Source organism: Crocodylus porosus, unplaced genomic scaffold (assembly GCF_001723895.1).
Source record: "Crocodylus porosus isolate Cpor-Errol unplaced genomic scaffold, CroPor_comp1, whole genome shotgun sequence".
NCBI classification, from domain to species: domain Eukaryota; kingdom Metazoa; phylum Chordata; order Crocodylia; family Crocodylidae; genus Crocodylus; species Crocodylus porosus.
In genome coordinates, this window is record NW_017728949.1 from 18,955,715 (window position 1) to 18,979,961 (window position 24,247).

At 40.6% G+C, this 24,247-nt stretch overlaps 2 protein-coding genes across 3 annotated transcripts in view; one reads left to right on the forward strand and one right to left on the reverse strand.

The window, feature by feature from the left end:
- MCM3AP (minichromosome maintenance complex component 3 associated protein) overlaps positions 1-15,596 on the reverse strand; it is a 48,479-nt gene extending 32,883 nt beyond the window's left edge. Inside the window, exons 1-8 of the mRNA XM_019553521.1 lie at positions 14,136-15,596; positions 12,159-12,382; positions 10,107-10,185; positions 7,842-7,986; positions 5,676-5,872; positions 3,758-3,897; positions 1,706-1,903; positions 1,213-1,481 (exon numbers count right to left, since the gene is read on the reverse strand). Of these exons, the coding sequence (XP_019409066.1) occupies positions 1,213-1,481; positions 1,706-1,903; positions 3,758-3,897; positions 5,676-5,872; positions 7,842-7,986; positions 10,107-10,185; positions 12,159-12,382; positions 14,136-15,348 (2,465 nt within the window). The 5' untranslated portion in view covers positions 15,349-15,596. The remainder of the gene's footprint in view (positions 1-1,212; positions 1,482-1,705; positions 1,904-3,757; positions 3,898-5,675; positions 5,873-7,841; positions 7,987-10,106; positions 10,186-12,158; positions 12,383-14,135) is intronic.
- Positions 15,597-16,301: 705 nt separating this feature from the next.
- On the forward strand, positions 16,302-23,321 carry YBEY (ybeY metallopeptidase (putative)). Of its 2 annotated transcripts, none has more exons than XM_019554595.1 (5): positions 16,302-16,526; positions 16,612-16,856; positions 18,422-18,553; positions 21,234-21,302; positions 22,906-23,321. In XM_019554595.1, exons 2-5 carry the CDS (start codon positions 16,647-16,649, stop codon positions 22,990-22,992), a joined length of 498 nt encoding a protein of 165 aa, XP_019410140.1. In that variant the 5' UTR covers positions 16,302-16,526; positions 16,612-16,646; the 3' UTR covers positions 22,993-23,321. The 2 variants fall into 2 exon arrangements, with proteins under 2 accessions (XP_019410140.1, XP_019410141.1); XM_019554596.1 differs by having other exon boundaries at positions 16,302-16,517.
- Positions 23,322-24,247: the final 926 nt, after the last annotated feature.

The following is a 24,247-nucleotide window of genomic DNA, read 5'->3' on the forward strand; positions in this document are numbered from 1 at the left end:
GGGGAGCCCCGTCAGTATTCACAGATTTTGCCATTCACAGGGATCTCCAGAACATATCCCCCACGAATGGCGAGGGTCCCCTGTATGCAAGTTTTAATTAAGAGTAATATCCATATCTTTTTTATTCTTACATAAATAGGTTAACTAGTGTCATCACAATAGTATTATTTATGCGCTTTCTGAAAAAAAAAAAATACTCTTTGGGTCAAGTGCCATGCTCTTCTCAGCCTATGCCTGAGGAATTGGGTGCATTTTAAGTTACTTTCACATGGGATAAGCAACTGCTATACAAGCATATAAACTTTTTATGCATTTCACATGCATTTAAAATATGGTTCTATATATTTTAATAATCAGATATTCAAATTAAATATAAGGATTTGAATAAATGTGGCCAAACACAATTCATTGTGGTGGAGAGAGGAAAAAAATGGACTAAAATTTTCAGCTAACCAGTTCGGAAGTGGTAAAAAAAAAAAAAATGTTTCTTGGGGTTTTTTAAAACAAGTATGTTTTCTTATTTTAAAGACTCATAGCAGGAAAAAAAAACAGCTGCTTTTTGAAATTTGTCCCAAATATAGTCTTTAAGGAGAAGTAAAAAGACTCAGAAGGTTGGAAGGGAAAAAAAAAGAAAACTTTTAAGCACTGAAAATTAAATTTCTGAGCACTTTTATCAAGTATCCTCACAGTAATAAAACCCCAAATCTTCTATGCCAACTTCTCTCTCCTATTCCATGCTATTACTTTAAAAAGGCACGTGCCTGTGCACAATTTACAGTGTGTGTTAATCAGAAGCAAACAGGAGGGGGAAAAATTGCAGGGTTCACAATTTAGGTTCTCTGCCATTTTTGCTGCATTCTCTCACATTCCAGAGTTCTAAGCTTACTTTTAAAAAAATTGTATTTTTCACTGACAATGCAGACATCAAATGTAATTCAGTATGAGGCTACTCTGTTCACACAGTTGCGTCAAAAACTGTTTCCACCAAGGATGGAAACTTTACCATTTGTCATTCCATCTGTCTCAATGGAAAAAAAAAAACATCCAAAAAACTATTATTAGACTGAAGAAGTGCAGTGGGGCCCAAGGAGAAGTGATCTAGTTCTAAACAGCAGACTGTTCTTTTAGATCATCATCATCGTCAATTAAGTCTATACTGTACAAGTGTTATACGAATGATCAGGTCAAGGGTGCAGAAAGTTGACAATTCACCTGAGAATATCCCCCTTGTTGAGATTCAGCAGGACATTGTACCCTCTGAACTCTGCTTCACTCTTGCAGTAAAACCCCTTGTTACCCAGGTCCTGATACATCTCCTTCAGGCTCTGCAGGCATTTAGTCAGATTCTCATTGTTGATCTTGGCATCAAAGGAGGACATAGGCTCCTCACACAGATGGTGTGCGCAATGGATGTGAAAGCGAGTGCATTTTTCAATCAAAGATACAGTAAGAGGGTCACAAAGATGCTGCTGGGTTATATCCTGGCCAGAGTAACAAAGAAAACCTTTAACAGCATTTCAAAACACAGCCAAAACAGCAAATCATCTCCAATTCCACTTAAACATTTCATGCTTTATATCTACAGCCATTCTAGCAGAAGATTTCTGTATCTACCAGTCTTCAACTTGTAGTGCCAGTGTTTTGTTTACTTTAAAGTTTTGCTGGCATTTTTTGCAGTCAAATAGTGTAAAGTTCCAGTGCTTACCTTTCTAATTCCACGTGTCCTATTCCATACAAAGTCATACCACTCCCGGTAATTTCCTTCTCCTTGGTCCATGATTTGTGTCACTAAATAGTCCATGGTCATACTCAACACCTCTGAAGGTCTCAGTTCATGAGGCAAAGGCTCCTCTTGGTCTGCTGAGGACCTGCTGTATTCCTTTATTGCTGATCTATGGTCTACCTGACAGAGGGAGAAGACAGAAATCAACAAAACAAACACTGCACCTAAAATCCTCAGTGTGAAGCTGACTGCCTTTTTTAACTTAATCATGGCCGAACATCTATGTCAGCATAGTTTAGGCTGCTGAAAATGAATTTCCCATTGTATGCATTTGTGGACAACCCTCGCTACACAGATTAGCATCCTTTTTGATTATTTGTCATTTTCACTTGACAGGGAAGCTGCAAACGCTGACCCCATTGTCTCTGTTTTAATATTGGACATTATGTATTTATATTTTACTTATGTGATTATAAATATGTGTGTGTATACACACACACACAAGATATAATATACAGCATATTGCATGTAAATATATTTATGTATATATTAGGGCTGTCAATTAATCATAGTTAATGTGTGCAATAAACACATTCTTTTTTAAATGTTAATTGCATATGTGGTTTTGGAGCCGAGGCTCTGCTCTGCCTCCTCCAGGCCCCACAGTGGGGCAGTGGTGGTAGTGCAGAGGACTGCTGCCCCTGCCCCACTCCCTCCCTGCCATGGGGGCCTTGATCTGTACCTTCCCTCCCTTCCCCATCACAGACTTACTAGCACAGCAGTGTCTGCATGTGGTGTCTGCATCTGCATGCCTGCCCCTCACTTCCAAGTCGCAGCTGTCTCAGCCCTGCAGCTGCCCCTCACTCCTAACCCACAGTACCCCACACCCTTGTTTCAAACCCCACACACCCACCCCCCAACCATACAAAGTACTCGCACAATTTTGCATCTGTAGATAATTTTGAGTTTTTAGATGTATTAAAATCGTGATTGTGACTTATTTTTTTAATTGCGCAACTGTGATAAATATTTTTAATTGTTTGGCAGCCCGTGTGTGTGCGCGTGCACGTGCGCGCGCACACACACAGTTTCCCTCATTTTATGGGGGTTCTGTATGTGTGAATTTGTTCTTATGCGATGACCCTTTTATACCAAAATTTGTTACATGCAAGGTAAATTTACTCTTATGCAATCTGTGTGGTAGAAACCTGCAGTCAACTACTTTGTGCGGTGCACTGTGGGAGTGACAAGCAGCAAAATATAGTCTCCTGTGCAGATCTGTGCTCCTTGCTCGTTGTCTGCAACATGCGTTTGTGGTTGCCATCCTCATCATGCTAGTGCCCTGTGCTTGTGTGTACTGTCTACTGTTGAAGAGTACCGAAATTGTCTTGTACAAGTGGTAGAAATGGGTCTGGGGGTCACTACAGTCAAGGTCTTGGAACATATCCCTATTTGTTACATTCCCTTTATGCGAATTCAAGTTATGCACAGTTTTCCAGGAACGCATGTTCAGCATAAAAGGAGGGAAACCTGTGTATGTGTATGTATGTATACACACACATGACTTTTGTTGGTTATCTTCATTGGGAAGCATCTATCTGACCACTCTAAAAACAATAACGGATCTACTATCACAAATCTCCTGTAAGGAAAAGAAGCTTATTCACATTTAATAAGGTCAAAAGCAGGACAGACAGATTAAGTGACTTGCCCAAAGTCACACAAGCAGTTTGTGGCAGACCTAGGAATAAACTTATGCCACAAACTGAAAACTGCCAACTTCCAAACCAACCCTCGCAAAGCAGCCAAAGGATCTAGCAGCATGAGAATTAGCAAGCTTATGTTGCATGCATTCTAAAACGTGGGATTCCCTTTGTAGGGCAATCCCAGTCCATATATAAATTCTGGGATCTTGGTCCCTACAATTTTTCACCAGAATTAAACCAGAGAAAGAAAGCACAGCACCAATGAGCCAATGACAACAATCAAACAAGTTAAATGAAAACAACTATGATCTTTACAGGAGCCGCATACCTTGTCAGATCCTGGAATCACTTCAAAAATACTGAGTTGGTTCCTTGTCTCCCTCATGTAGCGTTCTTTTTCAGGACACATATCTGGGCATGTGCCCACAATGGTTTTAGCTTTGCCTAGATCAGTCCGTTTTACTCGGGCTAAAAAAGTATTAAAAGAAAACAACTAGCAGGCATTCTGCCCTTTTGTTTCCAAACTAGCTACTGTATATGACTTTAGAAAAACAATAAATCACATAAATCTAATCAAATTACAGCGTACCTTTAGGCACGCTATGTTTTTTGGTGCAAACCAACACCCCAAATATTATTATTCATATACAATGCAATCATTTTCCTGAAACTTTCAGTCTACAAAGGTAACGCTGGAGCCCCAATTTTTTTGCCTGAATGTGAATTTCTCAGCTTCAACAATACTGTATCTAGAAATGTACATAGCCTGGTAAGGCAGTGCGCACACACACGGCTACCTACTAGGGCTGTCGAATGATTAAAAAATTTGATCGCAATTAGTTGCACAATTAAAAAAATTAGTCACAATTAATCACAATTTTAATAACACAGCTCAAAACTTAAAATTATGCACAGAAAAACTGGAAGTTACGCAAAATTATGCAGGTACTATTGTACGGTTGGGGATTGGATGCGGGGGGCAATTTGTGAAAGTGTTGGGAGTTGTGGCGGTGTGTTTGGGGTCTGGAGCCCAGAGAGAGGGGTTCCCACATACCCTGGCAGGATGTGGGGTACTGTGGGTCAAGAGTGAGGGGCAGCAGCAAGGCTGGGGGGGCTGTGGCTTGGGAATGAGGGGCAGACAGAGACCACACAGCAGGTAAGTGTGTAGGCTGCGGAAGGGAGGTGGGAAAGGAAGGGGTAGGGGAGGGGTATAGAGGCCCCCACAGTAATGGAGGAACAGGGGCAGAGGCAGGAGCAGGGGTGAATGGGGCTGAGGCTAGGGCAGGTCATGGGATGGAGCTGTGGGCAGCTCATTCATGGGTGCAAGGCACTCTCACCGTTGTGTGCACACCCAGGCACATGCTCCCCAGATTTGTGCATGGGACAGAGGTGGACTGCTGCTGTGGGCTGGGGCTTTGCAGCCTACTGCTGTTGCCCTGGGAGCCATGCAATGCCATGCTGCTAGGTGCGCAGGGGATGTGGCGCAGCCCCTTGACGTGTGGCTCCGTCCCGTGACCTGCCTTGGCCCCAGAGCCCCATTCACCCAAGCCCTACTCCCTCCCTTCAATGCGGCGGTCTCAACCTGCCCCCCACCACGACTCTTCCCCTTCTCAGACTTGCCTGCTGGGTGCTGCTCCACATGCCGCCAAGCTGTGTTCCAGGCTGCCGACAGGCTGTAGCTGTGTGTCTGTCTGTGTGCGCCCCTCCCACACCTACTGCAGCCACCCAGAGCCTGTGCCTGGGCTGCCCTGTAATCCTCTGAGCTGCCAACACTGCCCCACAGGGTGGCTCATAGGCAGCAGTGACAGCAGTGAATCAGAGCCCAGGAGCAAGCTCCAAAACCATGTGCATGATTAACACATTAAATACATTAATGTAAACAATGATTAACACGTTAAATCGCATGCATTAACCGGGACTAGTTGGACAGCCCTACAACCTATAATAAAAACATAAGAGTTTCTTAACCTAAAAGAGGTGAGGTCAGATAGGTGGAGAAGTGGGTTGAGGCACACTGTCTAAAATCCTGGAGCAGTTGGATATTCCTGATACAATGATGGGGCTGTGGAACAGTCATCCTCACGCTTCAGAACTGACATCATATAGAGCTGACTGGCAGTTGTTCATACCTCTCAGGACCAAAATATTCTCTTCCCTTATGCAGAAGTATCCTTCCTAATCTGAAGTAACTAACTGAAATTAGAGTTGATCACCCTCATCTATGCATGTGTAATTAAAAGTGTTACCTTGCCGCATGATTTTATCCCGTTGGTCCAGAAGGCGATATTTTTCTTCAGAAGTCTCTGCTACTGATCCTATTAAGTTACTGAGAGAAGACGCTGATGCTCCCAAACTCTCAGAGCTCTGTCCTTCAGACCCAGGATCAAATGGGTCTGCTTCAAATTGCAGTGACTTTATAAAAGTAGACTTCTTAGCTGGAGAACTAGAAATGAATGATTTTATGAATGACATACTATTGTACATGTATTACAGAGTAAAAGACAAAAAAGATACTAATTTGCCTGCCTTTCTGTTCTGTAGTACATCTCAGTTTCTATTGTTTAAAAGTATAATTTGATATGTCATGTTGTCAGCAAAAGTGGTATTACAATTGCACATTGCAGTTGACATTTTCAGAGCAACCTTGAGGATTTAATTAAATACAACTCCTATTAACACTAAATTAATTGCTTTTAATGAAAGCCACATGCCTGAATCCCCTAGATTGTGTTGATATGTTAACCTGCATTACTACTAAATCTATTTCACATCTTCAACTTACTAATTTGTACTTCCACTGAATATATTTTTCTCTTTATTATGCACAGTACAGGGGTTTGTGCCTTATTCTCATCATGGCCAACATTTTTGGAAGTAATACTGAAGTACTAGACTATTCGGCTCATTGCATCATTTGAAGCCTATTCAACCTAGGGTAGATGATTCTTCACAAATGGAATGCTACTTAGAAATGCAATTTAGTCCCATTTACTTGCGTGCACCATCATCCAAACCAATAAAATAATTTGAAAGAATACAAAAGACTCCTTACATAAAATACTTTATAAAAAATGACTACCTGACAAGCGACTTTTATAGAAGTTTATGATAGTATGTACTATGCATTTGCAGGGCAAGCTTCAAGTTTTAAAACATGGCTGGTTACAATATATCTGAAGCAAAATGAGCCATCACAATAATTAGCCACACAACAAGAGCAGCTAAAAGGATTTTGCTCAAAGAGCAAAACAGATTCGCCTCTGCAAAGACAATAAGCATAGCAAATTTCAGTTCAAAATCTGATCATTTCAGAAAACCAAGAACAAAGACCATAATTATTTGAAATCTAATGGGAACAACTAAGTCCATTAAAAGGGGGAAAAAAGGAAGAGCACTGCCTCTGCAGTCTCATAGCCAAACAGGTACCACTGTAAAAGACCTAGTATACAATTTGACAGTCATATTAAGAATAAGGACTTGTATACACAAACAACATTATTTTGACACTTGTAAGTGAAGTAGGAAAGTAAGTGAAATTGCTCATCTGCAACAGCTTCTTAAAAGGACATTTCTAGACTATGGTAAGAATCTCCTTTTTTTGCAATTTAGCTTAATCCATCAACTTCTAAAATGGAGCAGGCTAAATCACTAGACATTTCTTAATATGGAATAAAATTATTCATGTGTTGATGAATCTAAATAAATTAGCTTACTATCTAGAAAACACACTCCTTTTTAGACCTGGTGCTTAAGGGAAATTTACAGAACACACACAAGAGAAGGGCTTAGGGGAAAAAAATCATTAGTTTACTAGATACTAAGAACCAAGGACTTAAAAGACATTGATTTAATGATTTATTATAATCTACCCGATCTCCCAATAATCTCTCTGTACTCCACAGGTGATAAGGATCCTCTTAATGGTCTTGCTCTTTCACTTTTTGGGTTATCCTCTCTAGTGCATTTCTCCTGTCTGTTAGCTACCTAATAATGTCTCATATCCTGTTGTCATTTACACTGGAGTTTTACACAGGTCTGCTTTCTTCTCAGAAACCTGAGGAAGGGTACTTCATACCTGAAAGCCTGCCTATATCCCTCTCAACTATGCAGTTGATTTAGTAAAAGCTATCGCCCACAAAAATCTTACTAAGTCATGCAATAAGTAAGATTTCTTTCCACAGTTGTGCAGGAAATTATCTTTCCAACCTGTCATAAACTTCAAATTTTAACAAAGCCAGGAGATTCCTGAGAGAGAGAAATTCCAGCTAAGTTGAACAAAAGAGCACACAAACAATAACAACATTTTTCTGACTACTAGATACAAAATTATTATGGCTACTTCATACGCATGACAATAACAGGCATTCTTCCCAGAACAAGTATTGGCCAGAATCCTAGTCAAATGAACATACCTTTTACTTGGCAGGCTACTACTGGCAGAGGATCTTATTAAAGATTTGCGAAGAGGAGAATGTTGATAGCTCTGTTCTTCCTTGCTTTGTCTTCCTTCACCTTCATCTGCTTTTTCCTTGGGTGAAAACTCTCTCTTAGCAGGCCCTAAATGACATGCCAAGTGAGGTCAGATCTGTGTCAAATTTTACAATCAACATTTTAAAAGCTTTACTTCTGGACAAAGAATGTGTTCTAACTTCTTTTAATTTTCTTCCCTGACCACCTGCATCTGTTTAGTGCTTACAAACTATTTTGCATTAGAAGGTATATCATGCAGCGGTCCAATTCCATAGTATATAGCTATCAAGCTGACTGTTCTGTTTCAGATTAAACACTATATTCGACACTATTATGTAATTAAACGCGAAATGAAAAAAATATTTATTTAGCAACACTTGTATTTATTTAGCCGATTGTGAGGAAGCATACAGCTTGATTGGATTCTCTGAATGCTGGATTTCATAAATATGAGGATATTCCATTTATCTGGAACTCGATATTTTCTGGGCCTCTCTAAGGCATTTGGATAATTGAGTTTAATATTATTATTATATATGGAATGATTTATATAAAGTCAAACAGCTTCAACAGGGTAGATTAAGACTCTCAATAGATACCTGATAGGCCAGTGCTGCAGACACTCTTCTGAGTAGTGGGAGATCTAGTTCAAGTCTCCAGGCTAAATCAGGCACAGACAGGATTTGAACCTAAGCCTCCCACTGTCACATGAAAGTCTTCCAATCATTGGACCACCAGGCAGAAATGGTGAACCACCAACTACACTCTTTTTCTTCCTGTGTTTTTTGAATGGTGGGTAGGTCCCAAATAAATCTAGCCCTTCATTTCTAAAATCCTAAGATTTTATTTGGAAGCAGTATAAATGCTTAGAATGAAAATGTTTTATTTCAGGTCAAAGGAAATATTTCATTCAACTTCAATTAAATGTTTTGATTTGCCAAAAAATCTGTAACATTTTCATTCTGAACTGACCTGTTTCAATCTGACCAACAAATCTAAAATAAATTAATTGTACACTCTAATACAAGGGATATGTATGTCACAAGTGGCACAGGCAGCCTTTATGTGGCACATGGTAGACAGGGCAGGGGAGAGATATCAGAGAGCCGTTTGGGGAGAGTTCCGTGGTAATTTATGGCATGGCATGCCTTCCAAAAAGGTTGGCCTCTACTGCTCTGGTATACATGTTCATTTGCACCACATATCCAAGTGATAATCTGTTTCTGCTTACTTTAATATCAACTTGAAAGTGCAGTTCCAAAGGAAAAGTGAATATGGGAAGTATATTTTCAAGCCAGACCACTGTCTAAGGAGTAGTTTGTTACAAGTCATGCCTAAAAGACCTAAACTACTACCATATGTAACATGAATCCAAGACAAGGTTTCCCCTACTATTTAACTTGAAAAAAGCTTAACACTTTACAGCTGGTAAAACCAAATTCAAGATTCTACTTTAATTCCTAAGGCCAGAGAGGAGAGACCCAGAACACCCCAAAGACATCAAGCATCTCCTTCCAAAGACTGGCTGGAAGAAAACAAAGAGCCTTCTCACATCTCCTTTTCCTGATAAACAACATATGATGGCCTTAAAAAAAGCTAAGGTTTAGCACTCACTGAGCACATCTATACAGGACACTTAATGCACAGAAAACTAATTCTACTCCACCTTAGCAAGGTAGGCAAGGTCATGCTAATGCACTAACAATGTGCAGTAAATGTAGTCTAATACACAGTAGCATCACAAAAAGTTCATCTGCACTAATGCACAGTAGCACCAATTACACCAGATTAAGTTAGTATAGGTACTAAACTTAATGCACTGTAATTACGGTGCATTAATGAACATGTAGACGCACCCACTGACTGGAATAGTACAAATCAAACAGAACTGAAATATTTCAGAATCTTTATTCCAACAGCATGTTCATCTTCTCCTATTGTCTTACAAACTGCACAGATCATACACGTAACATAGCAAGGACCTATGTGATATAAGGCACGATGAGAGAAAGAAACAGAACCACTATGCATGATGAATTCTAAGACCAAACTAAGACCTTGCATTAAATGAGGCTCTGGGGCCAGGGCAGGTCATGGAATAGAGCCACAGGTCATGGAGCTGCACCACATCCCCTGCATGCCATTCCACTGAAATGAAGATAACTATGTACAACCTTTATACAGGGAAACACAGGAAAGAGACTTACCTGTTTTCTTCTTATGCCAAAATGTTACTATATCTTTATTAAATCCTTTTGCCTTCTTCCTAGCCATAACAGCAGATGCCTGAAAAATAGCAGGCAATACCAGAGTCAATTTGCATCCGAAAAATATACAGAGAAAACTATACAGCTTGCATGAAGATATAGGTTTGCTTATTTCAGAGAGGGTTCAGTTCTTGCCTTCCTAGTCATCATTTCATACCAAAATGCAGGATATGACAAGCAGGAGGCTGTAATAACAGACTCCCTTTATCAAGGATTGCCTTGTGGGGGGGAGGCTACATATGGCTGAAATCAGTTCTGCCTTGTTCAGTGCCATACCTTAGTGAGAACACTTGAGATTAAAAGCCTCATATTAACCATAGAGCAGATACAGTATTGTGTGTTGTCAGCACGGGCTTCTCTACACTAACTTATTAATATACCTCAATCCTGATCTATTGGAAGCACTGCTAATGATTAGTAGATAGACCACCTTGGAAGACTCAGTCTTTGGTATGTCATCTAAGGTGCCATGAATGCTGCTTGCAGACATTAAAACAAAAACTGTGCTTTACTGGAAGCAGAAGCACATTACTTCAACCCAGTGCAGGAACATGCCAAGTTAAAATACAAGTTTCCCTCACTTTATGCAGGTTCTGTATATGCAAATTCATTTTTATGCAATGACCTTTTTTATACTCAAAATTCATTATATGCAAGGTAAATACACTCTTTTATTTAGGAGGAGAAAGGGCCAGAGAGTGTGGGAGGGGCAGATCAAGTCCCCAGCAGTGAGGAAGGGAGCAGGGCACAGACAAGAGCAGAGACTGGGGTGAGTGAGGCCTTGATCTGGCCCCCTGCTGATGGTGAACAAGGGAGCAGGGCTGCAGCAGGTGCTGCACAGCCAGGGCAGGATGCAGGGTGGTGGGTGCAGCTTCTACTGCTATGGGCTGGGGCCTGCACCAGGCTCTTCCTAGTAGGGGCTGGGCCAGGCTGTGTGCAAGACAAGCGGCAGTGGCGCTTGGGGGGGGGGGCTGCAGCCACCCCAAAATTCACCATAGTGCTGCCCCTCCCCACCCCACCCACCCAGGGCCACCACTGCTCGCTCTGAGTGCAGTGTGGACCAATCTCCCGCCCAGAACGGCAGCCCATAGCAGCAGGAGATGTGCCCCTGTCCCACGACCTGCCCCAGCCCCACTCCCTCCCTCACCACTGGCAGGGGGGCAGATCAAGGCCTCTCAACCCAATCCGTAGGGTCAGGCTCTTCCTAGTAGGGGGGCTGGGCCGCTCTGCACTCAGGGTAGATGGCAGTGGCACCGGGAGGGAGGTCCGGGGGGCAGTGAATCTTGGAACATATCCCTATCTGTTACCTTGTAAAGTGGGTTCCTTTTATGCAAACTGAAATTATGTGCAGTTTTTCAGGAACACTTCTACCACATAAAGTTAGGGAAACCTGTAATGCATGGGGGTTTTGGTTTTTTACTTCTGCAAGCACCCTTTATGTTAAACGTTGTGTCAATTTGGTGATATGAATGCACAGACTATTTCGTACTTAGGTAGGATGCTAAAACATTGGGTAGAGCAGAGCAAAGCAAAACCAAGCAGGGGTAGATAAAAACCAAGCAACTGTGCTTCTCTCAGTGTTCCTCAGTTCATCCTGTAGCAGCTTCTTTTTCTGTTTTGGGGCTCTTATAACAAAATCTGCCAATACCACCTGGGCTTCTCAAGCAAGCAAATTCTCTATAATGTCTAAGTGATTACAAGGAGCTTGAGCAGTCCCAACCCCTTACTTTGCAGTTAGATGAAGCAACTATATAGTTTTCAATGTCATATAGCCAACTGTTGAAGTTGCTGTAACAGAAAGAGCTTGAGTACATTACTAAATTTGTTTACATTCCTGTTGTAATCTCACGTTTCATGTTTCCAGATGTTGGTTGGTTGGGTAGAACAGATGCTAATAATTCTAATAAACTCTAAGACAGAGAACGCTTGTAAATATCTTAAACACATATATTTAGATACACAGAGAAACCTAGTCTTAAATATATTACTCACATGATCAAAAAAATGAATAATAGCTAGTTTTTTGTTGCGCCTGGTGAATATCCGCCGGACTTTTGCAATATGACCAAAATATTTCTCAAGAACATTTCTGTCATTAAGGAACTCAGGGACATTTTTCAATTGGATTGATGTGAGTTCGTTTGGTGATAAACCTCCGAGACTGTCTACACTATCGCTACTTCGATTTCGACGTGCAGGACTTCCAACAGCAGAATCTGAGATAAAATATTGAAAGATATTTGAAATTAGGCTCCAAATCAGATCCCAAATGAGCAGACAAAAGCACGACTCAGATGACAAGCCAAAAGATCACACCAAAAATGGTCCCAAAACATGCAGCAAGTGCTCCTTTTTGATCAAATAATGAAAAAGCTGCAACAGTGCAATTTTAAGTATAAGAATTTAAACGGACAAAGGAAATTCAAAGTTGAAGTTCCTGTGGCAATTTTAAAACCCCTTTAATATTACAAAGGGCAAAGTTGCACACTAGTCTAATTATTTATTTTACAAATATTTTTTAGCTCTGGGGAACAGTGTAAGTGGACTATATAATACACTTCAGCATCACAACAAATCTGCTATGAAGTGACACAAACATATGAAACTATGAGGCAGGAGGGGATAGGAAGACTGAATTACTGTACATGCATTCACAATTAGTCATCCCAAATTGTCCAGGAGAGTCCTAGATTTTGAAGGCACCCTGGTTGTTGGAGAAAATTGAATCAGAAGTCCCAGACTGGTGGGAACACACCTGCATAGATAGCTCTTGAGTCAGGAGCCAGGCACGTGTCGGTGTTTTTGCACCAATCCAGGACTTTTGCTTCAGTTTTCTCCAGGAGTCCAGCCATTGGGCTACTCCCTGCTTTGGACCCTGCTGGGCTGGAAGCAGACTCACTTGTGCAACAGAATAGGAGGGAGGGAGGGAAGGAGGGAGTGTGTGTGTACGTACACATGGTGCCACACCCATCCCAAATTTCTTTGCCATGTTCTGGATTTCCCTCAAATTACTAGTCATCCTATTTATAATGCATCTATCTTCATAGTATCCAGTAACTATTGTAAAGCGAAACAAGTGGATAGCAGTGGGCCTTTCAGAGGTTAATCCTCTTCAACCTCAAAATGAAGGAGCAGTATATTAAGAAGTACTAGGGTATGAGTAGGGTAGAGGGGAAAGTTGAGGTAATTATGGAGCAGGTAAAGGAAGAAAGATACAAACCAAAGCAGATAAAATGGATGAAACACAAAACATATTTGAGGAGAAAGCAAGGGCTGAGTTTGAGAAGAGGAGGGAGATGAGATGAATGAAGGAAATGTGAAACAAGCAGCACACAGACAGGAAACAAAGTGGAGGAACACAAGTAACACTGGAAAATATCCACCTTGTAAAACAAAAATCAAACACCAAAGATATTAATAAGGTATTTCTGCTAAAGAGTAGCTCAGTTGGGCATCAGCTAAAACACGTGAAACAGAGAAAGATACACTCCTCAACTATCTTAATTACAGTAGCAACTGTAAAAGTTATGGGAAAAATATGTCTTCTGCGTTATACATATTTTTACTTTATTCCTTTTAACTATACCCATGCACTTCCCTTACTCTAGCTCAAAAACTTCTATTCATTCATCAGTTTCAATCTCTGGAAAAAGTAATTAACTTTTGATTAATAACACTGGTCCCATAAGCCCGATTAACCAACTTTTTGCATAAACAACAGATTTCATTTTGTTGTAAACTTTTACAACTTGAATTCTACACAAGGGAACCTATTTACTTTTGTGTCACTTCATAACAGATTTGCTATGATGCAGAAGTATATTATTTGTAAAGTCTACTTCCATCCCTGCCCAGAGCTGAAGATTCAATGGCAAATTAGAATAAAGACATTAACGGGATCATTCGCCTATTTTCAGTAGCATTCATTTCCATTGCCCAATTTGATTAGTTGTGATTCCTTGTACTTACCTTCCTTTGTTTTCTCTTTAAAGTCTTCCTCTTTTAATGGGGTTGAGGACTGAGATATTGCAAACACAGGTTGACCTGAGCCCGACGAAGCAATCTGTTCGATTTCTCCAGATTCCAAAGAGACCCTTTCCTTTTTTGTCTCTTTCTTAATACGTCCACTATCTTTATTGCTTTTCAACACATCTTGTAATGTTCGGCCAAACAAGCCACCACCACGAGGCCGGTTTAATCTAACAGGTCGCTTGTCTGGAGGACGGTCACTCTTAGATGCAAGCTCTGACTCCTCTCCACAATCATAATCCTGTCTCCTTGGAGAATGATCTTGTTCCTCTTTTCTTTTCATTCCCTTTACAAGACTGGGAAGTGACTCTGGCTGAGCATCTTCATGTTCTAATTTAGGTGCTTTACTGACTTGGAAGTTTTCTCCCAAAGCCAATGACCCAGCAGATGAGCTACAAAAAGTAGTGAAACTGCTACTAGGGCTTCCAAAAAGTGGCTTTGGCCCCCTTTTTTCATCCTCTATTGTTTTGCTTGGTAAGACGGAGGCAAAGGAAGATGGCAAATTAGTGCTGGTAACTGGTTTTGAAAAACTGAAATTTGTACTGTTACCTGAGCTACTGGTCTCCTGAGAAAGGCCAAAAGGAACCAATCCTCCGTGTCCACTACTCCCTGGATGGGAAAATGTGAAAGGTGTTGTGATGATTTGGTTTTTTGCTTTCTCTGGTTCAGAAACAGCACCAAGGATTGGTTTAAACATTGCATTTTCTGGTGTTTTAAAACTGAACTCAGATCCCACAGAGCCACTACTTGAAGCTTCTCCAGTTACAACCCCAAAGTTAGGAGGACTCTGAAAAGTCCCAAGATTAGTTGGTGGTTTAAAACTGAATCCTTGGTTAATAGTGATGGAAGAGCTAGTTGGTGCAGAAGCAGGCACAAAACGTGTGGCCTGTCCAAGCCCGTAAGTTGGTATAAACCCAGAGGGTGGCCCAAACCCCAAGGTTTGCCTTGGAGAGGCATGAGCTAACCCTGAAGGTTGAGGAAAGCCAGGTGGAACAAATCCTGGATTCTGTACTGTTCCTGCACTGCTATGTCCAAACACTGAGGACTGACCAAATCGAAAAGATGGTTGGACCTGAAACGTTCCTACAGAACTACTAGAAGGTGACTGGAAAATCCCAGACTGCTGTCCACGAAAAGGATTGTTGGGATTCATCTTCAAAAGGAGCGGTTAATGAGCCAAGCAGTGGCTCAGCTATTCATTAACATTCAGTGTCCAGCCAGTCTTTCTAGTAAGCTGAAATACAAAAGCACAAATAACATTATATTCTCCAGCACGTTTTGATTAGCACATTAGGAAATCTCAGCCAAGCAAATTATTAATTTCTTTACTAAGTATTTATCATATCTTTGCAAGTTCCTTTCAAGGGCACCATGCATTTTAGCAGTGGAGGATGTGCAACTACCTACACATGATTCACAAGATAAACCCAGGGGTTTCAAATCGGAATCCATAGCATTAAACACGCTGTGATTTTCCCAACTTCTTTGCAACAGAAAAATTGCTCTTTTTTTTGTAGTCAAAAAACAAAAGCTAAGAGCTGGCATTTTCCAAGCCTAACAAGGCCAGAGGGGGCGGAGAGGCTGAAGTCTTGAAAGGTGGAGAACCACTAATCACAACTTAGCCCATGTACTTTCGCTGAAGATACATAGAGGTTCACCGATGCATCGGTCTGATGCAGCCAAGAAAAGTGGGTGCGCGGGCTCCGCAGCTCGCACCCCACCGCCTCCTCAGTACCACCGCCGGGGAGGCACCCTGCTCAGTGGCGCAAGCGAAGAGGCGAGGCCCGGCCCGGCTCCCCCGGGGGACAGCTGCCTCCGCCCCGCCTCGCCCCGCACGCGCCCGCCAGAGTCAGTTCCTCCCGCTACCGCTGCCCGCCGGCCCCCACAGCGGCGCCTCAGGCCCGGCCTGGGGCCGCACTGGGAACCGCCCCACCCCGGTCCGCCCGCATCTCACCGATCGCGTCACTGCCGCCATCACCGCACCGGGAAACCGAACGCGCTCTCGGCGCATGCGCACCCGCCATTTCCGGCGTGTCATGCAGGTGCGCGCGCAACTAGCGGGGGTTCGGTGGTATCGCAGAGCGTCGGGCTGCGCGGTCTGGCCTGCGGGAGCTACCGCCGGAGTGATATCAAATGTTGCTGGGTGCACTGAGACTGGTCGTGCGGTGTAGCGAGCGGCACAGGTGCCGGGGGAGCTGCTGGCGTTAACTGGTCGTAGCTCCCCACTGGAGCAAGAGGATTTGGCGGCGGAGAGGGCTGGTGATCGGTTGTAAAGACCAGGTTCTCCGCGTTCCAGTGCCCAGCTACTAACATTACCTGATAGTGAGTGCAGTTGCTTCGGGGCCTGTTCAGCGTAGATGAATTATTAGCTGTTAGTAATGTCTAATGTTATTGTTGTTAATTAATTAATTTACAGAACATCCTGGTGTCAGTATCTGATGTGATCATGAGATGAGTTTAGTCATTCAAAATCTGCAGAAAGTCATTCCCATCAGGAGAGTCCCTCTTCGCAAGAAAATCGAAATTCTTAAGAAGATTTTGGGCGTTCAGCAGTTTGACCTGGGTGTCATCTGTGTTAATAACAGAACAATTCAGCATCTCAATAGTACCTACAGGAAAATAGATGTCCCGACTGATGTGCTGTCCTTTCCCTTTCATGAGGTAAAGTTGGGGTTTTTTGTTTGTTTTTTTTCCCCTCTTTTCCACAGACTGTCTTGGTCTGCTTAAGACAGCTGACTTTTTTGCAAGCCAATAGAGAAAGCAGCCTTATCAGCATGGGGATAATGACTTGAGTATTGACCTCCTCCATAAAGTCCTCTGAGATGTATTCATGAAAAGTGCTGTGTAAAAATGACGTATTGTCCTGTAAATGCTAAAGTAACATTTCTGCCATGTTTTGTTGTATCAGTTCTCTCCAATGATACAAGTAAGAGGTTCTGGGGGATTATAGACACATCATGAGACTTAACAGTGACATGAGATACGTTATGGTGTCAGATGACAGAACAAGGAGCAATGGTCTCAAGTTGCAGCAAGGAAGGTTTAGGTTGGATATTAGGAAAAACTCTCTCACTAGGAGGGTGGTGAAGCACTGGAATGGGTTACCTAGAGAGGTAGTGGAATCTCCATCCTTTGAGGTTTTTAAGGCCGGTTCAACAAAGCCCTGGCTGGAATGATATAGTTGGGGATGGTGCTGCTGGGGATGGTAATAAAGCAGGGAGTTGGACTAGATGACCTCCTGAGGTCCCTTCAGACCCTAATTTTCTATGATTATGGGGAGAGGGTTTTGGAGAGCATCTTCTTGAATTCCATGCTAGACAGCCTTCCTTGCATGTAAAAGGAGCATTATATGAGTCAAACTTACCACAACCCATTCCTTGGTCAGTTGGAATCTATTCTTCTAGGAGGTAGCTGGGAACAGTCAGTATCATTCCTGTTTTTTGTCACATTTTCAATGTTTAAATCCTCAAGGTAACCATCAGAGAGCTTAAAGTATTTACACCGAGACTAATTTACGTCTGAGATCATTAAAATCACTTTTTGGCTCTGTTTTAAAGAGGACAGGGCTTTTTGTTGTGGAAGATAAGTACAGGCTCAGATATCTAGGTGCCTGACAATCTCAGTTATGAAAGGGATGACATGGAGCTGTAGCTTTGCTGTCATGCCTCTTATGTTGAGATACTTCTCTTTCCCAGTTCACTTCTGCTGACAAGAGAATAGCAAAAATGTACACTTTGGTGCACAGAAATGAAAGTCAGCGTTTTCTAATGTAAACAATAATTAGTTAAAGTATTTCTCCTTTTTGTCACATTCAGATCTACTTTGTATTGTGTGTACTTTGGTGCAACTTAAAGTATTGGTATGGTTTACCTAGTAGAACTCTACCTTCTAACAAAGACAAACATAGGTGAAATACTCACATTGCTGAATGCTGCACGTGGTATTTCACAGCAAATGATGCATTCTGAGGATCAGAGGGCCAAAAGACCTTTTCAGCTTGTTTCTTGTGGTCTTGGTGGGAGTTAGTTAGGTGTTACTGCCCTCCGTTAAATCTGTAATGTCTAAGGTTCTGTATTCTTCAGCATAAGAAGACTGCAGTATTTAAATGAATACTCATTGGTGTACTAGTGCTTAGCTTATTGCTCTGTTAAGATGGAAAGATACTGTGCATAACCAAGTTCTCTCTCATGTTAATTTCTGGATGGTCTTTGATTATCCATTTACAGAATGTGAAAGCAGGAGAGCTTCCACAGCCTTGTTTTCAAGATGAATACAACTTGGGGGACATCTTCCTTGGAGTGGAGTATATATATCAGCAATGCCGAGACAATAAAGAGGATTACTACAGCATTCTTACGGTACGTATGTGATTACTAATGTAGATATGTCTCATCCCATACTAGATTTAGTTTGTAACATTGCTATTTTTGCTGCCAGTCATTGAATAGTTTGGAGTGAATTTTCTTTTGTTGTTTTATAGATATCATAAAGGGTCATCTACAGAAAAACATGTTTTTTAATTCCAAATATATATCGTTCATCTGAACCAGTATTTTTAGGGTACATAAGTGTATTTCAGGCTTATAAGTAAGTAATAGCCTTGAACCATACTTCCAGGGGAAGACTCATTTTAAATTCTTGTAAAGAAACAAAAAATTGAGAGCACATCAGCTTTAAAAGAAAAGAGGCAAGAACTTAAAAACACTTCATGCCAAATCACTTTTGTTCTTGAACTAGCATAATCACTGATGATGCCCTTTCATTGGTGCCTGCTGATAAACTGGTCTCACTACAGAGGTGGCAGACTATAGCAAAAATGGAAGATCTTTCCCACTAAATTGTATCGATTTTTTTCCCCCCCTTTTTGTAATATAATTAAGAAAGAAACTTAGTCCTTGCAGTTACTTTATCTTTAATGCTTGCATGTCCTAAATATATACACAGATGAACTTTAGTTGCTGCTTAAATCCCCAACATAGAGAAGTCTTCAGGACAGTCCACTTTAGAGACAGGTATGGATAAGATCTTTCTGTTAACTGAGTTCAGTGCAATTACAATTTTAAAGGAAAGGATGAAGAATAAAATAGATACTTTTGCAAATCACCAGGAGCCGACTGAACTCAGTCAAGAAAACTTCCAAGTGTGAATTAAATCAGGAGTACCTCACCCCTTCTACTGAGGGTGGAGAATTAGCCTGCAGAGATAAGCTGTGAGTAATTAAAATCAAGTCAAGAAGCCGTTTCCCTTAGAATTAATACAAAGACTGAGCAGCAAACAGGTCTTGTCACTTGTCAGCCATCATAACAGCAGAAGCTGCTTTTCCACACAGCCTCAAAGCAGCTGCCTTCTCTTAGTTCAGTTACAGTAGCTTCCAAATAAGGAAGGCTGTTACAGCTGTGGTCACTCCTTCCAGAGTCAAGATATGGCTTGCTTGTGGTTTACTGTCCACAGACAGAAAATGTGTCAGTAGTGGGATCTGGTATCCAGTAGAAAGATGTAAAACAATATCCAATGGCTAGAATCTAAAACTAGAAAATGTGTACTGGGGAAAAGTGCATATTTGTATAATTTTTAAATGGTGCGTCCTAAGAAGGAGACTCCATCACATCCTATTGTCTGAAGTCAAAATCAAGATCTAGATGTATTTATATAAGATGTGCTCTTACTCAACCAAAAAGGTATTGGCTGATTTATAAGTTATTTGGTAAAATCCTATGGCCTTTTTGAGTCAGACTAGTTGATCATAATGATCCTTTATTCAGATTTTAAGGAGCTAGATCAACTCATTTTAAGGCAATCTTCTATGTGTAGAAGGAATGTTATATTTCCCATTCCCTGCTGCAAATACATGTGGTATTTTTGGAAAGTAAAACTTTCTTTAACATCTTATTAAAATTGTATTTAACACTATTAACATATTTTTGTGTACAAGAGAAAAAATAGGGAAAGGGAAAAGAATGGTGAAAGCAAGAATGTCTGATTTGTTGTTTTTTTTCCTTAAAAGGCTTTATATGCCCACTTCATCTGGAGAGCAGGAACTACATGGTTTAGTAGTTCTTAAAATATCTTTAAATTCACTGTTGCTATAAATAATGGGTATTAAAGATGGGGTCTGCAGGCTGAATCCAGTCTGTGGAGCCCTGTCATTCAACCTGTGGTACTGCCTGGGAGTCTCGAGCCAACCCCACATGCAGTATGTGCTGGTCTGACCCTGTGTGCTGCATACAGTGTATAGTAGGTTTGTTTTGGTGCTGCACACAGCATATGCCCCGGACTAGTTCTGTGTGCTGCACACAGCTTGCGGGGCCAGGGCATGCTGCATGTGGTGCATGGGGTTGGAGCTGGCACGCACACTGCATGCAGCACGTGGGGCCAGTTCAGGGTGCATGCTGGCTGTGATGCATAGGGCCAATCTGTGTGTGAGGCTGAATTAGTTTTACACCCTTGCTGTAAGTGGAACAGTCCCCTTTCAAATGAGTGGAGTTACTGTTTCAGCATGTATAAGCAATACAGACAAAACCTTGAGGATTACAGCAAAAAGGTTTGTGAATCCAGCAACCTAACTTGGACTTGGCTGCAGGTAAACTAGCTTCACATTTGAAAATGTCCATCTTGAGGTAAAGAACTTGATAATAAATCTATGCTGGCCTTTCAGATGTGGCTCTTGTTATAAACACTGTCTGCTAGAATTTCTGTGTTTCTGTTGGGTTTATATATAATCTGTTCTTTATATTTTTATATTTTTTAACTTAAACTATTAAATGATTTTAGCGAAACAGTAGCATAATTGTGGTTAGGCTATATAGCATTATTTTTTGTGTTTTTTGCAGTTCTTTATTTTCCTGTGTCATTACAAATGTTGACATTCAATTATCATGTATTGAACCATTGATTTTTATACTGTTTAATGATTATTGCTATCATATTTGCTTGTGAACAGCTGAGCTCTGGTTGCAAGTCAGCTGGTACATACTACAATGATGTACACACACAAATAAATATTTACAAAATACTAAAACCATTTTTGTTCTTGAACAGGTGACCCTAGCTCATGGGTTGTGCCATTTGCTTGGCTACAAACACAGCACAGAAGCAGAGTGGCAACAGGTACAAACATATCTGCAAGGGGGTGGGAGGTGTTATAGCAAATCAAATCTTTGTAAATTTAGAGGTATTTCCCTTACTAGTGGTATCTCTTGTAATGTAACCTTCATATCCTGATAGTCTGTGGGGCTGTACAGACATTCAGAATGTGCAGATAGTGCAGTATTATAATGTGCTTTTCATCTGAAGGAATCCTCAAATCTTATGTAAGCACATCTAAAACTTTGGGGTGGGAGTTTAAAAAAAAAAACCAAAACAAAACAAAACAAGGGGGCTTAGTGTATATATTTCCGCCCTTAACTATGGAGGTGTAATTTTGCTGTCATCATGTAAGAATCAGTGCAGAAGTTGTGTATCATAATACTACAATACAACATTTGAACTGTATAATTTTAGGTTTTAACATTGTGCAGTTATATATAGTTCTGTAATCAGAGGTTGTCAACATTTTACAGAGAGGTTATTTGCATTTGACAGTTGTGGAAACTGAGACAGATTTAACTATTTGCATGTCACACACTCATTGACTTGAAGTGTGGAACAGAATCCAGGTGTTCTGTCATCTAATCTTTGTTCCAAACATTGGGATATGTATAATTACCAGTATTAGCAGAACATCAGGATAAGTGCTGCGTTCAGTGAAGAAACCTGTTGATGTTTTATGACACACCTACTCTCAAACTGGTTCTTGCAGTGGAACCTCTTACAGCTCACTGCCTCAACTCTCATGCAGGGGAATTAATTTAGTGCTGATTCAGAGAGAAATACATTATTTCCTTTGGCTTCCCATCCAGTTACTGATGAAGCCCAGGTTTAGGTCATGGCACTTGACAAGAATATAGGCAAAAAACTGCATGCCTGAACTCACAGTTCTAGTTTTAGTAAACTGTAGCTACTGTGATCAAAGTCAGTGGGAGCTGAGGGCACTTGACTCCTTACAAAAGTAATCTGCATCTCTAAGGCCAGAGGGAAAAAGTGCCTTGAAATTCATGGATGAGAGGTTCCATCTATAATAAGGGAAGTAATGTAAATACTTGCATGCAAGTCATGTGAATACCTCTGTTCACATGATCAGTCTCCTCTCAAGATGGTAAAATTACTCAAATAAGCAGACATTGGCAAGAGTAAGGCAGTATTCTTCCCTTTCAAGTGCACTTCTGGTCAGAAGAATAACTCTTAATATGGCATTAAGAGAATTTCCAGGTTGTAGGTTTATCAGCTTGCTGATTCTGTGTCAGAAGTAATCAGCTCTCATGCAAAATTGTGGTTTCTAAATGTTAACACTGATTCCAGTTGGGTTCTGAACACCAGTATTAGCTTGCCTCGTCATTTGGATATTCTCCCTAATTATTTTTCAATCTTATCTGTTAGCTGTGTTTATTTTCTGTATAATTTAACAACTATGATATTGATTACATTTCGAGGGGCAGTCATTACATGATAACAAGGTGCTCTTTCTACATGCTTCACTTTTTAGTACAGAATAGCACCTGCCCATCTTTTAGGTACTTGCATCCAAATATAAAGTTATAAAAGTACATTCATTAAAGAAAAAATGTAAACATTCTCCTGATGTTTTGTTTTTTGTCTTTCTTCCTCCATGTAGATGTATCAAAAGGAAAAACAAATTCTTGAGGAACTAAACAGAATCACTGGCACAAATCTCCAGCCTCTGACCAAAAACCTCTTCTAATCATGTCTAAAGCCAATGAGTTTCCATCCCTGAAGAAATATTTAGAAGGCAAAAAAAATGAATCCTCATTCTACTGAAAAGCTTTATCCTTATTATGTGGTTAAGTGAGCACTATACTGGCATTGTGACTTATGTAACAAAAATATAATTCTTATTAATTTATATCAATTCCACAAAGTGTGCACAGAAATGTTAGGCATTTCACCAAATGCCACAAAGTGTATTGTAAAATTCAGTCAAACACCCAATTTCTTATAGAACACAGTTCTGTTTTGTAACTTGTTGCCAATAATTTCCAAGAAAAATATGTATGCTATTTACCAGATACACAAATTGTCGTAAACTGTTGAACTACTATCCTAATTCTACCTATGCCAGGAAAAGAAGGTAGAAAAGACAATCACAGGGTTCCAACACCAACTAAATAAACTTTATGCATAAAGTCAATACTTAGTATCTAAAAAAGTCTAAGCTATTCACTGAGCCTTTTGATTTTCTGACTAAATAAACAGCACTGCAGCCTTACAAAAGTAATTTCAATTTAATTAAATGCTACCATAATTGATTGATAATTTTATGCTCAAGTCACTGTAGAGCTCCACATCAAGAATGATTCTTTTTTTTTACCTTTAAATTTAACTCATTTAAGGCTGAATTCTTATAATTCTTTTACCCAAAACAAAGAAGGGCAGTAGGTGCATTTTATAACTACCCCTACTGACTTTACTAGGACTATTTTGGAAGTAATGCACTATTCAGTGTGACTACAGTTGTCATGGAGGTACTTTATATCCACTCTTTTTTTTACATTTTTACTCTGGTAAGATCTTATCTACTGAATTAGGCTTGCAAAATTATACCTGGGCAAGATGACTTATTTACACATACCAAATGTTAAGTAGTTTTCAAAGCATGTATACTTCTAAAAGAAAATGAAAATACACAAAGCTGCTGCCTTTAGAGGCATATCCTCTGTTTTCCAAAAACTAAAATTACTTTAACATAATAGTATTAAAAGTAAGTACTCAAAATACTCATTTAAGATTTGGCTTCTTATAGGTGGGTACTGTATAGACACAGGATAAATAGCATGGTCTCTGCCCTAAAGAGCATTTATAAATCTTGTAGTCTGTCTGTGTATAAGCAACTGCAGGATCAGTGCTTGAGGTCCCTCCTACATGCATGGAGCCAGCTGCCTCCTCCAGGGGCTGCCTTGCTGCCCAGCTTTAATCCTGCATGTGACTGCTTTGCCCCT